This window comes from Ctenopharyngodon idella, chromosome 12, assembly GCF_019924925.1.
Source record: "Ctenopharyngodon idella isolate HZGC_01 chromosome 12, HZGC01, whole genome shotgun sequence".
NCBI classification, from domain to species: domain Eukaryota; kingdom Metazoa; phylum Chordata; class Actinopteri; order Cypriniformes; family Xenocyprididae; genus Ctenopharyngodon; species Ctenopharyngodon idella.
The window spans coordinates 2112696-2125356 of record NC_067231.1 but is presented as its reverse complement, the minus strand read 5'-3'; the positions used below and the strand labels follow the sequence as shown (position 1 = coordinate 2125356).

General features: G+C 35.0%; 1 protein-coding gene across 4 annotated transcripts in view; it reads left to right on the top strand.

Annotated features, from left to right (window-relative positions):
- The window catches only part of LOC127523498 (zinc transporter ZIP11-like), a 136215-nt gene extending 128833 nt beyond the window's left edge, over positions 1–7382 (top strand). For all 4 annotated transcript variants that reach the window (XM_051914252.1, XM_051914253.1, XM_051914254.1 and 1 more), the window contains exons 8-10: positions 4592–4690; positions 6377–6535; positions 6621–7382. In XM_051914252.1, coding sequence (XP_051770212.1) covers positions 4592–4690; positions 6377–6535; positions 6621–6699 — 337 coding nt within the window. In that variant the 3' untranslated portion in view covers positions 6700–7382. The remainder of the gene's footprint in view (positions 1–4591; positions 4691–6376; positions 6536–6620) is intronic.
- The last annotated feature ends 5279 nt before the right edge of the window (positions 7383–12661 follow it).

Genomic DNA, 12661 nt, shown 5'->3' with positions numbered 1-12661 from the left:
ATACAGGACCTAAAATTAACCCTCCCCAAGCGCCAAATGCGAGAAAAAATCAGTGTTGGCAAGTGTGTGAAACTCAATTCGTTAATCTGCATCTCAGACAGCTCTCTTTCTCGTCTTCTTGTGCCTGAACAGACATATTTAAACAAAATTATGTCAAAATGCCCGTCTGGGCAAGTATCCTTGTAAACAGTCAGTTATGTCTTAAGTGAACATAAACAGTTGAGAAATAAAACGCATGTGCAAATAAAACGCATCTCTTAAAGTGACAGCAGCCTAATATTCCTGCTGCTGTCTGTCTTTTTAATGTTAATCAAGCAACAAATATCAAAGATCAATCACTCATTGCTCTTGACTGAATAACTTTTGTAACTTTATTAGGGATTAATTTATGGTAAAAATATTTATGGCCAGTAAATTTTCTTAAGTCACCAAAAGGTTAGTTTCAGGCCCAAAAATTAAAGAACTAGTTTGTTTTCTTCAAAAAAATCACGTTTTGTGTTGCATGGAAGAAATAAAGACAAACGAGGAACATTTTGAATCCATTCTCTTCTGTCTTTCACTTGCATTTTGTCTCCCTCAAATTCCCCAACATCATACAAAAATGTAAGATTTTTAGAAAATTGTACACATAAATGTCCACACCTAAACCAACCGTTATGAATTGCCATGAGATTGTCTTGGAGGAACAGACCAATATTTCCAATATTAATAGTACTTTATTGGTGCTTTTTTGTCATTTTGTAGCTTGACTGTCCTAGTTCTCATTCACATGCAGCCAATATGTTTTCAAAAAAAACATCACATTTTGTGTTGCATGGAAGAAATAGTCAAATGTGTTTGGATCAGCAACCCGTTCTCTTCAGTCTTTCACTTGCATTCGTTCTCCCTCAAACTCTCCAACATCATACGGGTGCTGTAAGCCTTTCCGTGACTAGCTGTCATTAATCTGACTTCTCTGGGGGCCGTACCTTGAGCGCATGCCAGCGCGCACATCGTTCAGCAGGAGAGATTGAAGAAGGCAGTGAAAGAGTGTTGGGGGTGGGAGTCAAAACAGAGCAGCTTTTCTTGCTTTGTGAGCGCAGGCTCCAGGAGGTTCCGGGAACTTCCAGAGGGCGGTTGCATTAGGACGCAGAGCAGTCTAGGCCAAACAAATAGAGCTGCTTATCAGTTCTGCTGTGGAGACCACCCTCAGACCGCCTCGGGAGAGAAACACGCTCCCACCCACTTCCCACAACTCTCCAGAGAAAACTTAAATCATCCTCCAGCGCTTACCGCTAATGAAGTGTTGTTCTTACACGCTTGTTTGAGTAAATGCCCGTTCACACACTCATGTGCACTGTCTTGACTAATCCGGATACATTTGAAAATGCAATGTCTAGTTGGGACACAATATTCTCCTTTTGTGTTAATGCATTCTCATATTGTTGTAGCTCAATCAGTAGATCATGGTGTTAGCAATTAACTAATAAATATATACTGATGTGGATAAAAGCGTCTACCAAATGCACGCATAATACATGTATGAATCAGAATGCATTTGAAATCAAATTTTTTCAGTCCTTCTGTACACTGTGACAGTGTTTTTGTCCTGTGAAAACTGAGTGTTTTGAAGACGCTCTCCAAAGTGGGTAAATTTGAAAATGCCATTTTTGCGATACAGTGTGTTGTGTCAAACAATGACGCATGTTTGACGCATGTCATGTGATGCATATTGTAGCTATAAATATAGTTATACCGGTGTGGTGAGAACTCGAGTCCTCCCAAGAATTGGGTCTCCTTTAGGACCCTGAGTGATCCCATTGGTTCAACGGACTTTTAATGGGTAGTATTTTTATTCCCTGTACCTATACCTTAAATGTGTTATAATGTCCATTAATGTCTTTTAAATGACATGGTTCATATACTAGTATATAACTGAAGCTATAGGTTGTGAAATCAAGCATTTCTCATTCTTACTGTTTTTTAGTTAGTTTATGTACTAGCATAGCATACATCTACCCGATTAGCCTGCTAGCTTAGCTTATATTATATTAGGTATGTTTTTTGCTTCCAATATCTGTTTCCAGTTTGTTTTATTATGTAATACATAGGCATTCATTTTATATTTCAAGCATGTTGTTTGGGCACATAATGTAATAAACATCATACAATAGTGAAATAGGCTATAATTAGTCAAGACATCACGATAACAACTTTTGATCAGGCATTACCGCATGGGTCCTAAAGGAGATCCGATTCCTGGGGGGGACTCTATTTCTCATGACACCAGCATGGGTCAGATAACCCTTTCCCCACCATTGATGGAATTTTCCGTCATTTATGACAACGCTTCCTCGCCATTGACAGAATTTTCCGAATTTTCACTGTTATACAGTAGTGGGCGCTATTACACATCTGCTGAAAGATTACTGAATCTCCTGGTCAAAACACAGGCGAAGAAGATGCAGAAACAAGTGATAGCTTATGTAAGCAGATGCATATGTGAAATTACGCGATCATCAACATTAAACAGCACATAAATCAAAACTGCCGAATGAAATGTCAACCCAGGACGAGCTATACAGAACTGTGACGCTTTTGGGGTGTTGTTGGATCTACTCCATCTATGTTTTGATCATCGTTGTGAATCCGATCCAGATGTAGTCTTTGACAAAAATGTGATTTATTCAGCTTTTTGCTCAAAGTGTTGCTTTTTTTAAATTAAACTCACCCACATTCAAATGTTGATTAAAAAAATAATGCATGAAACTACAATAAAAGTTTAGACATCCACTTCCAATCTACTTTAGACATTCTACTAACTTTGCAACTACATGTCAACTAGCAGACGTTAGAGTATTAGTAGACTGTCTGCTTAATATCTTAAAGGGTTAGTTCACCCAAAAATGAATCATTTAATACTCACCATCGTGTCGTTCCACATCTGTAAGATCTTCGTTCATCTTCGGAACGCAAATTAAGATATTTTTGTTGAAATCCGATGGCTCAGTGAGGCCTGCATAGCCAGCAATGACATTTCCTCTCTCAAGATCCATTAATGTACTAAAAACATATTTGAATCAGTTCATGTGAGTACAGTGATTGAATATTAATATTATAAAGTGACGAAAATATATTTGGTGCACCAAAAAAACAAAATAACGACTTATATAGTGATGGCCGATTTCAAAACACTGCTTCATGAAGCTTCGGAGCGTTATGAATCAGCGTGTCGAATCAGCGGTTCGGAGCGCCAAAGTCACGTGATTTCAGTAGTTTGACACGTGATCTGAATCATGATTCGATACGCTGATTCATAACGCTCTGAAGCTTCAGGAAGCAGTGTTTTGAAATCGGCCATCACAATATAAGTCATTATTTTATTTTTTTATTTTTTTTTGGCGCACCAAAAATATTCTCATCGCTTTATAATATTGAACCACTGTACTCACATGAACTGATTTAAATATGTTTTAAGTACATTAATGGATCTTGAGAGAGGAAATGTCATTGCTGGCTATGCAGGCCTCACTGAGCCATCGGATTTCAACAAAAATATCTTAATTTGTTTTCCGAAGATGAACGAAGGTCTTACGGGTGTGGAACGACATGAGGGTGAGTAATAAATGATATAATTTTCATTTTTGGGTGAACTAACCCTTTAAAGCACTTTATTTTGATTCTCCCCAACAGTCATTCTACTGACTATATGTAATTTTACAAGTACATGTCAACGTATTCTACTAAACTGAACCCTAACCTAAACCTAACCAGTCTGCTACTCTAATGAGAGTTAGTTGACAAGTAGTTGCAAAGTTAGTAGAATGTCTAAAGTGGACTATTGTGTGTAACTATACACACTTGCACAATGTTTCTAAAGATAAATGTTACTTTTTACAATCTTCACATTCCTGCAAAGATGACAGAAAATTTACTTGCAATTGCTTTCTTGCGTCAACACATGAGGGCAATTGCGTTTTAGACCATATCTGGAATATCGATTGAGTGTGACCTGAATGTACCAAGTGTTGGAGTATTTTGCTAATAAAATGATCATGCCAGAAGAATACTGTGGGAACTTTATTATGTCTGGTATCATCTCATTTTATGCATGTGCAGTAAGATGATTTAAGCATTCTGACATTTCAGTGTGGACCAGAAACTTTTGGAAAACGTTAGTGGACAAAAAAACGTTTTGAAACGAAAACAGTGTTTTCAAATGTATTAATGATGAAGCCTAAAAAGCTTGTGTCACGGTTTGCGAGAAAGTTTCATAAATGATCATCCAAACACAACAGTGTGATTCCAGATGTAGTTCATGCCCCATCCATAACCTGTTTTTTCTCGTGGTCTTGTGGTATGGCACACCCATATGTTGCACTTCAGTAAGCCTTCATCTGATTCACACGGAGAGCCTTAGTCAACAGTCGATTCTCAGCCCTGGCACACTCCACGCTGTGAAATCTCTCGCTGAGATAATGTGTGAACTTAAGAGAGTTGAAAAGTTACAGAGTGTCAAAACCACTTGGAACCAGTGTGCCTCAATGCAACACCAGATCTGCATGTGCTCTCTGTTGAGAACTGATTTAGCGATAATGTCTGTTTCTTTCAGAAATTTGGCCATAGGCATTGGCATTCAGAATTTTCCAGAAGGCCTTGCAGTGAGTCTCCCATTGCGGGGTTCTGGGATGTCCACATGGCGATCCTTTTGGTGAGTCAAGACAAAGACAAATACACATTCACATCCTTGTGAGCTGCTCACCTGGACAGTGTTTTAAGGTGTCATGGCATAAAGTATTACACTTTCAATGCAAAGGCTGCTCCAAACAGTTTAAACACCTTCATTTAGACCAACATTTGCAGAAAAGGCGAGACCAGAATGCACAGTTGTGTATGTTCATGTTAAATTAGGCCAAACAGAAATAATAATAATAATAATAATAATAATAATAATTAAAAAAGGCCAAAACTGGCACTTATTGACCAAACAGAAAAAAAAAAAAAAAAAATTAATAAAAAAAAAAAAAAAGAAAAAAAAAAAAAAAAAAGGCCAAACCGGCACTTACTGGCCAAAGAGAAAAAGGTAATTAAAAAATAAAAAATAAAAATTAAAAAAGAACAAACTGACACTTATCGGCCAAACAGACAAAAGAAAAAGAGAAAAAGTTATTTAAAAATATAAAAATTAAAAAAGACCAAACTCACACTTATCGGCCAAACAGACACAAACAAACAAAACAAACAAACAAACAAACAATAAATAAATAAATAAATAAATAAATACATTTTATTTATTTATTTATTTATTTATTTATTTAAGAAGCCAAATTGGCACTTATTGGCCAAACAGAAAAAAAAAAATAATAATAATAATAATTAAAAAATAAAAATTAAGAAGCCAAACTGGAACTTATTGGCCAAACAGAAAAGAAAAAATAATTAAGAAATAACAATTAAAAATTAAAAATTAAAAAAGAATAAACTGACACTTATTGGCCAAACAGAAAAAAAATAAAAATTAAAATTAAAAAAGGCCAAACTGGCACTTATTTGCCAAACAAAACAAAAACAAAAAGTAATTAAAAAAATAAAAATTAAGAGGCCAAATGCACTTATTGGCCAAACAGAAAAAATTAAAAAATAAATAAATAATAACAAAAAAGGCCAAACTGGCACTTATTGGCCAAACAGAAAAAGTTAATTAAAAAATAAAAATTAAAAAAGACCAAATTGGTGCTTATTGGCCAAACAGAAAAAAAAAAAAAAAAATTAAAAAATAAAAATTAAGAAGCCAAACTGGAACTTAATGGCCAAATAGAAAATAAAAAATAATTAAGAAATAACAATTAAAAATTAAAAAAGGCCAAACTGACACTTATCGGCCAAACAGAAAAAAAAAAAAAAAGTAATTAAAACATAAAAATTAAGGGGCCAAACACACTTATTGGCCAAACAGAAGAAAATTAATTAAAAATGAAAAAAGACCAAATTGACACTTATCGGCCAAACAGAAAAAAAAAAAATAAAAATAAAAAAGGCCAATCTGACACTTATTGGCCAAACAGAAAAAGTTAATTAAAAAATAAAAATTAAGATGCCAAACTGGCACTTATCAACCAAACAGAATAATTAAAAAGTCCAAATGTCAGCCAATATATAGGAATTGACGATATGTTGGTTGCCCACTAGTTAGGATGCTGTCTTGGAAGGAAGCTGCAGCTCTCTTGGTTTTGGGACAATGCCAGAGTCACAAACATTTATTAACGTCTATTTGTCTTAATTTACTCCTAATATGTCCTCAGCGCTCTTATTGATTTCTGAGACATTCTAAAAGCTGTTAATTGAGCGATTCGGAGCACTACACGAGCTGTGTGACGGTGCGGCCTCTGTCTCACAGGTACGGACAGCTGAGCGGGATGGTCGAGCCTCTGGCTGGGTTGTTAGGGGCCGTTGCCGTGGTGCTGGCGGAGCCGTTGCTACCGTACGCTCTCGCCTTCGCCGCAGGAGCCATGGTGTATGTGGTGGTCGATGACATCATTCCTGAAGCTCAAGTCAGGTGAGAACACAGTAAAAGTCATTACTGAAAGGAAAAGTTTGCAGATGTTCGTATGCCACTGAATGTGTGTGTGTTTCTCTTACAGTGGGAATGGTAAGCTGGCCTCGTGGACATCCATTCTTGGCTTCGTCGTGATGATGTCATTGGATGTGGGTCTTGGCTGAGGCTTTTCATTGGTCGAATCTTTGAATGTCACCTGACTGCACTGAAAGAAGCGACCAAAGCAGCCTTTTTTTGGTGTATACTGTAGGTTTATTATCCGATGGAATATTTTTCTACGTATTTTATGTAATTTTTATTTGTTTTATGAATGACTCGCGGACCACATTCGTTTAGACGGCAAAAAAGGATTGATTGCAAAATACTTGAATAATTATTAAAACTTGAATGATTTACATAAGGGGTTGTTTAGGTGTGTGTGTATTTCTGTGCACATGAGAGCTTCCCATCAGTAATATAAGGACCATAAGCTCTCAGTATAGTCGTGTCTCATTTGAATGAAAAGCGATGATGACTCTGTTCATTACCGTCTTGAGTAATCCAATGTTTTAAGCTAGTCTTTCCAGTCAGCCAGTCACTTTCAAACTAGATGTTTAATTCAAAGTTTTCATTTTATGGCCTTTTTTTTTTTTTTTTTTTTTTTTTTGGGTTTCTGTTAATTATATATATTATATGCAACACAACTATGAATAGTAAGTTCATATGCAACACGTGTGAATGCTGATGTAAAATTATTACACTGTACAACCCGTTTGTGTTCATTTGTGTGTGAAATACATTGAACATTTTCGTTTTGTTGCTTAAATAAGGAGAAAGAAGTAATAAACTGATTGTTCACTTTCTGGCACAGATTGTTACTGTAAGTGCTGTTGAAAGTTTGCATCTCTTATGAGATTTAAGGTAGATGTCAGCCCTATTCAGCTGGTAAGTTATATACGCACACATGGACTTACATCATGACAGCTTTCATAAAAGGCAGAACTAAAAGCTCTAAAAAAAAAAAAAAAGAGAGTAATAGATGTATTTAGTATAAACTTTTTTTTTTTTTTTTTTTCGAACAAATGAAAGTAGCTGGTTTTAATGCATCAAATGCATGGAGGTCTTGACAACTAAATTCATCAAACTCAACAATTCAACCCAAGAAGAAATGATCAAACAAATATTATTTCTTTAATTTATGCACAATATAAATATATTAGCAACCAACAAACCAATATCTGTTGGCAGAAAATGACAGTTCTGCAGTAGCAGTCTGTGGAAGCCATGGAATAAAAGAATAAAAAAAGATTATTTCGAGTTTATATCTCACAATTTTGGCTTTTTTTCTCGCAAATCTGAGTTTATATCTCACAGTTCTTAGAAGGAAAAACAGAATAGTGAGATATAGTCATTACTCTGTCTTTTTTCCTCAGAATTGCGAGTTATAAAGTCCGAACTGGGAGATACAAACACACATGTACGAGAAAAAAAAGTCAGAATTGTGAAATAAAAATGTTATAGGCTATGTTTTTAATTTGTGCTATAACTGCTATGCATGTATGTCTCCTATGAACTGCATATGTGAATGTTATGTAGACTTCCTGTTTACATCAAGTTCATGTTTTAACAGTAGAATAATCATTGCAGGTTTCATCAGTCCAGTCTGTGACTTGCAACATAAACGTCTGCGTTAAGCTTCAAAGTGTGTCTTCAACGATGGTATTCTATAAAAATGAAGACTATATTTTTTGATTCTGACATCCAAAGGCACAACAAAATATTTTTCTCTTATTCTGTGGATTATTTTTCTGCCACCACTATGAGCGCGCAGCTGCAAGTGACGTAACTGTGACGTCTGCTCTGAATTGGTCTATAGCATGCTAGATAAAATAACACAAATCTGTCCCAAAAGTTGGTAAAGTTTGTAAAAAAGCCGCACATATAATTTGTTGTTTTAACTGCTGAGGTTGGCATCTTGACATTTTCTGGTTGCTAATTACTTCAGACCCTGTTTTTGTGTTCATGGAAAGTGGTGATGAAACAGGAAGTGTTTTAGTGAAAATAGCATAATAACTATGAAGAGAATCTGGAGGAAAGCCAATGTTTTGCTCTTGAAGCACAGGCCGTTAATCTTGTGGTTTCCTCTTGCAAAGCGGTTCATCCACAACACATGTGCATTTATGCAAAGTCTGTTTCTTGGTGTAAGATTTATAATGCATATAAAGTTGTTACTCCATCACTCCATTGTTGCATTATTCTATAGGGCAGCCAAATAAATCGAATGTCAAATTGCAATTGAAGATGCTTTTCCTCATAAGCTTCTTACAGAGCTCATTGCATATATATGGGTCAGACGTTGTATTGTGGCAGCAATCTAGAAGCCTTTTTTTTGTGAACTGCAATGGATTTGATTCCAATTGAGCCTCAAATGAGACTACACTTTTTGATTATGCCTAGGCGGACAAGAAGGTTGCAATCAATACTTCATCACATTAGCAGCCTGAGTTAAAAGATTTAATTGTTGATCCTTAAGTCTTTGAATAGGAGGGAGACCGACTGACTGCTTACACCGAACTGACCTTCATTTGTCTTTTGTTGAGTCAATAGACCTCTGTTCTGAATGTCAACTCACTCATTGTATTTAACAAAACTGACTCTGTCCTGAAGGTTAAAATGCTGGGTTAAAAACAACCCAAGTTGGGTTGAAAATGGACAAACCCAGTGGTTGGGTTAAATGTTTGCCCAACCTGCTTTAACCCAACTATTGTTTAAAAATGACTATATGGCTGGCTTAAAATGAACCCAAAATGGGTTGGAAATTAAAAATCAGACACATAATTACTAGAGGCAACAATAATAATCAAAAGGTGAACATTTATTAATGAGCAATTTAATAAATGTTTATTGTTCAATTATTATTCGTTAAACATATTAATAAATGTTAATTTCCGAATGACTTTGGGTTCATTTTAAGTGAGCAATACAGTCATTTTTAAACAATAGTTGAGTTACATAAAACTACCCAGCAGGTTGGACAAACATTTAACCCAACCGCTGGGTTAAAGGGGTTTCATGCTTGAATGTTCATTATTGTTATTGTTGCAGCTCCTCTCTTCCCAGTCTGTCAGTAACGCTCTGTTTAGTTCCTGTCTCTGTGAAGCCCCTCCTTCTGAAAAGCACAAAGTGCTCTGATTGGTCGGCTGGAGCAGTGTGTTGTGATTGGTTGAGCACTTCGAGCGTGTTTGGGAAAAGTCCCGCCCCTTACCATAACCACCAGTTTCAACACACTACTAACTAACTCAACCAGGCCCCGCCCCTTTATTCTGCATATGAATTATTTAAATGAGGAATATTGTGACGTGTTTGTTCCTGGAAGAAAACTCAAGACTACAATGGAGGCGTTTCAGAGAGTTTAGAAACAGTGATGTAGAGAATAACTCCCGCTGGAGGGACTTTAGAACTTTTCATGCTCAAAAAGCAACATTACACACTAAAGAAAGCTGAACATAAACGTAAAAAAAGCATAATCCTGTTTAATGGACAGAGACTGAGTTTGTCATTTCAATGATACGACTTACTGCAGTAAGCCCAAAGAAGCTCTGTTTTGAATAAACGGCACACAACAGCTGTTTATGAGTTGCCTCTCCGCTCTCATCGCCCTGACCTAAATAATGAAGAAAGAGGTCTTTTTGTTGTATTTTTCACATAACCTGGAAAAGTTAGCCGAATAACTCCAGTCATATGATCTGTGGCACTGAAGTGGTTTTGGTTATGGCATGTGTGAAGGAATGTGTTGGGGTTAAACAGAGAGACTGCTCACAATGTCTTTGTGTTTCATAGTCTGACTCCCGGTCACGCAGTAATGCAACTTGGACAAGCTCTCCAACCGAGAAGTATGTGTGTGGGTGAGCGTGGATTATTCAATACATCTTTTCTTTAGACCATATTTGCACTAACTCGTATACTTATTCAAATATCAAGTGTTATAAAGGAAATTATTCTAGTGAAACAGAATATATACAAATCTGAATATATAATAAATCCTAAATACGCATTTATTATGAATATACTGAATTGTTGACATGGACATTTAACTTATACACTCTCAGAAGAAAATGTTCTATATGGAAACTTAAAGGCGCTTCGTATATAGAGTGCTTTATAAGTTCCAATCATGGGATTATTTTATGGATTTATATTTGGATTATATTTGTATAAGGGAAATTGAATGATTTTATGTTGTAACTGGTCGCAATTTTGTTTTCTTTATTTTTACTAGTTGATTTTAATGGTCCTGCAGTGCACATTCATTTTAAATTAAATTAATTGTAACACTTTAGTTTAGGGTCCAATTCTCACTATTAACTAGATGCTTATTATCATGCGTATTACTAGGATATTGGCTGATTTTTAGTACTTATAATGCACATATTAATGCCATATTCTATATCCTATAATCCTACACAATACATAAACTACCTTACTAACTATTAATAAGCAGTAATTAGGAGTTTATTGAGGCAAAAGTCATAGTTAATATTGAATAGAGAGAATTGGACCCTAAACTAAAGTGTGACCAAATTAATTTGTTCAAATGTTATAGTCTCTCAATTAATATGACCACATAAAACTGTAGCTATACATCACAGTCAGATTAATTAAACCACATTCAAATATTAGAGAGTTCATTGCACTTAATAGACAAAGTTACATGAACTCAATAACTGATTATATTAAGCGGAACTCCAGTTCCCAGCATACTTTGCCTGAAGGAAATTAAATATTATTTTATGTGTTTTAGCTAGCAGGTCACTAAAAGAGAGTATAGAGTTAATGTTTTTCAAATTGAATGGTTTTAATCAGTACAGTTAAGTTTCAGCAACATAGAATAATTGGGTGGAGTTTAATTGTATTTTAAGAAATATTCTTTTAGTGAACTCAAAAGAAATAAGTGCATAATACTCGTAATATAATGGAAACTTGTCATGGAATAAAAATTTATATCTAAACTCAGAATTGTGAGATAAAAAGTCACAATTACCTTTTTCATTTGTTTTATTCCGTGCCGGAAACAAGCTTCCATATGATATAGCACTCATTAGATGTTATATATATACATACATATACACTACCGGTCAAAAGTTTTTGAACGGTAAGATTTTTAAATGTTTTTAAAAGAAGTCTCGGTAACACTTTACGATAAGGTTCATTAGTTAACATTAATTAACTACATTAGTTAACATGAACTAATAATGAACTACACTTCTACAGCATTTATTAATCTTTGTTAATGTTAATTTCAACATTTACTAATACATTATTAAAATCTTGTCAACATTAGTTAATGCACTGTGAGCTAACATGAACAAACAATAAAGAACTGTATTTTCATTAACTAACATTAACGAAGATTAGTAAATACAGTAACAAATGTATTGCTCGTGGTTAGTTCATGTTAGTTAATACATTAACTAATGTTTAACTAATGAACCTTATTGTAGTGTTACCATCTCTGCTCACCAAGGCTTCATTTATTTGATCCAAAATACAGCAAAAACAGTAATATTGTGAAATATTTTACAATTTAAAATAGCTGAATTTTCAGCATCATTACTCCAGTCTTCAGTGTCACATGATCCTTCAGAAATCATTCTGATATGATGATTTGCTGCTCAAGAAACATTTCTGATTATTATCAATGTTGAAAACAGTTGTGTAATTTTTTCTCAGGATTATTTGATGAATAGAAAGTTCAAAAGAACAGCATTTATCTGAAATAGAAAGTTTTTGTAACATTATCACTACCGTTCAAAAGTTTGGGGTCAGTAAGAGTTTTTTTGTTTGTTTGTTTGGAAAGAAATTAAAGAAATTAATATTTGTTTTCAGCAAGCATGCATTAAATTGATCAAAAGTAACAGTATAGACATTTATAATGTTATAATATCCTACAAAACTACAAGTCCCATGATGCAGTGGCGCTGCTCTGAGCGCGTGTGAGCGTCTGTGGAATGAAGGGCGCACTTGTTGAGTTTGGGAACTTTCAGAAGCTTGAACTTCTCACTTTGGACGCAGCGGAGCTCTCTTTATCATCAGGCAATATGGATTTATGCTTCCTTTCTACTTCTACGACTATGTTGCTCTTGTCGA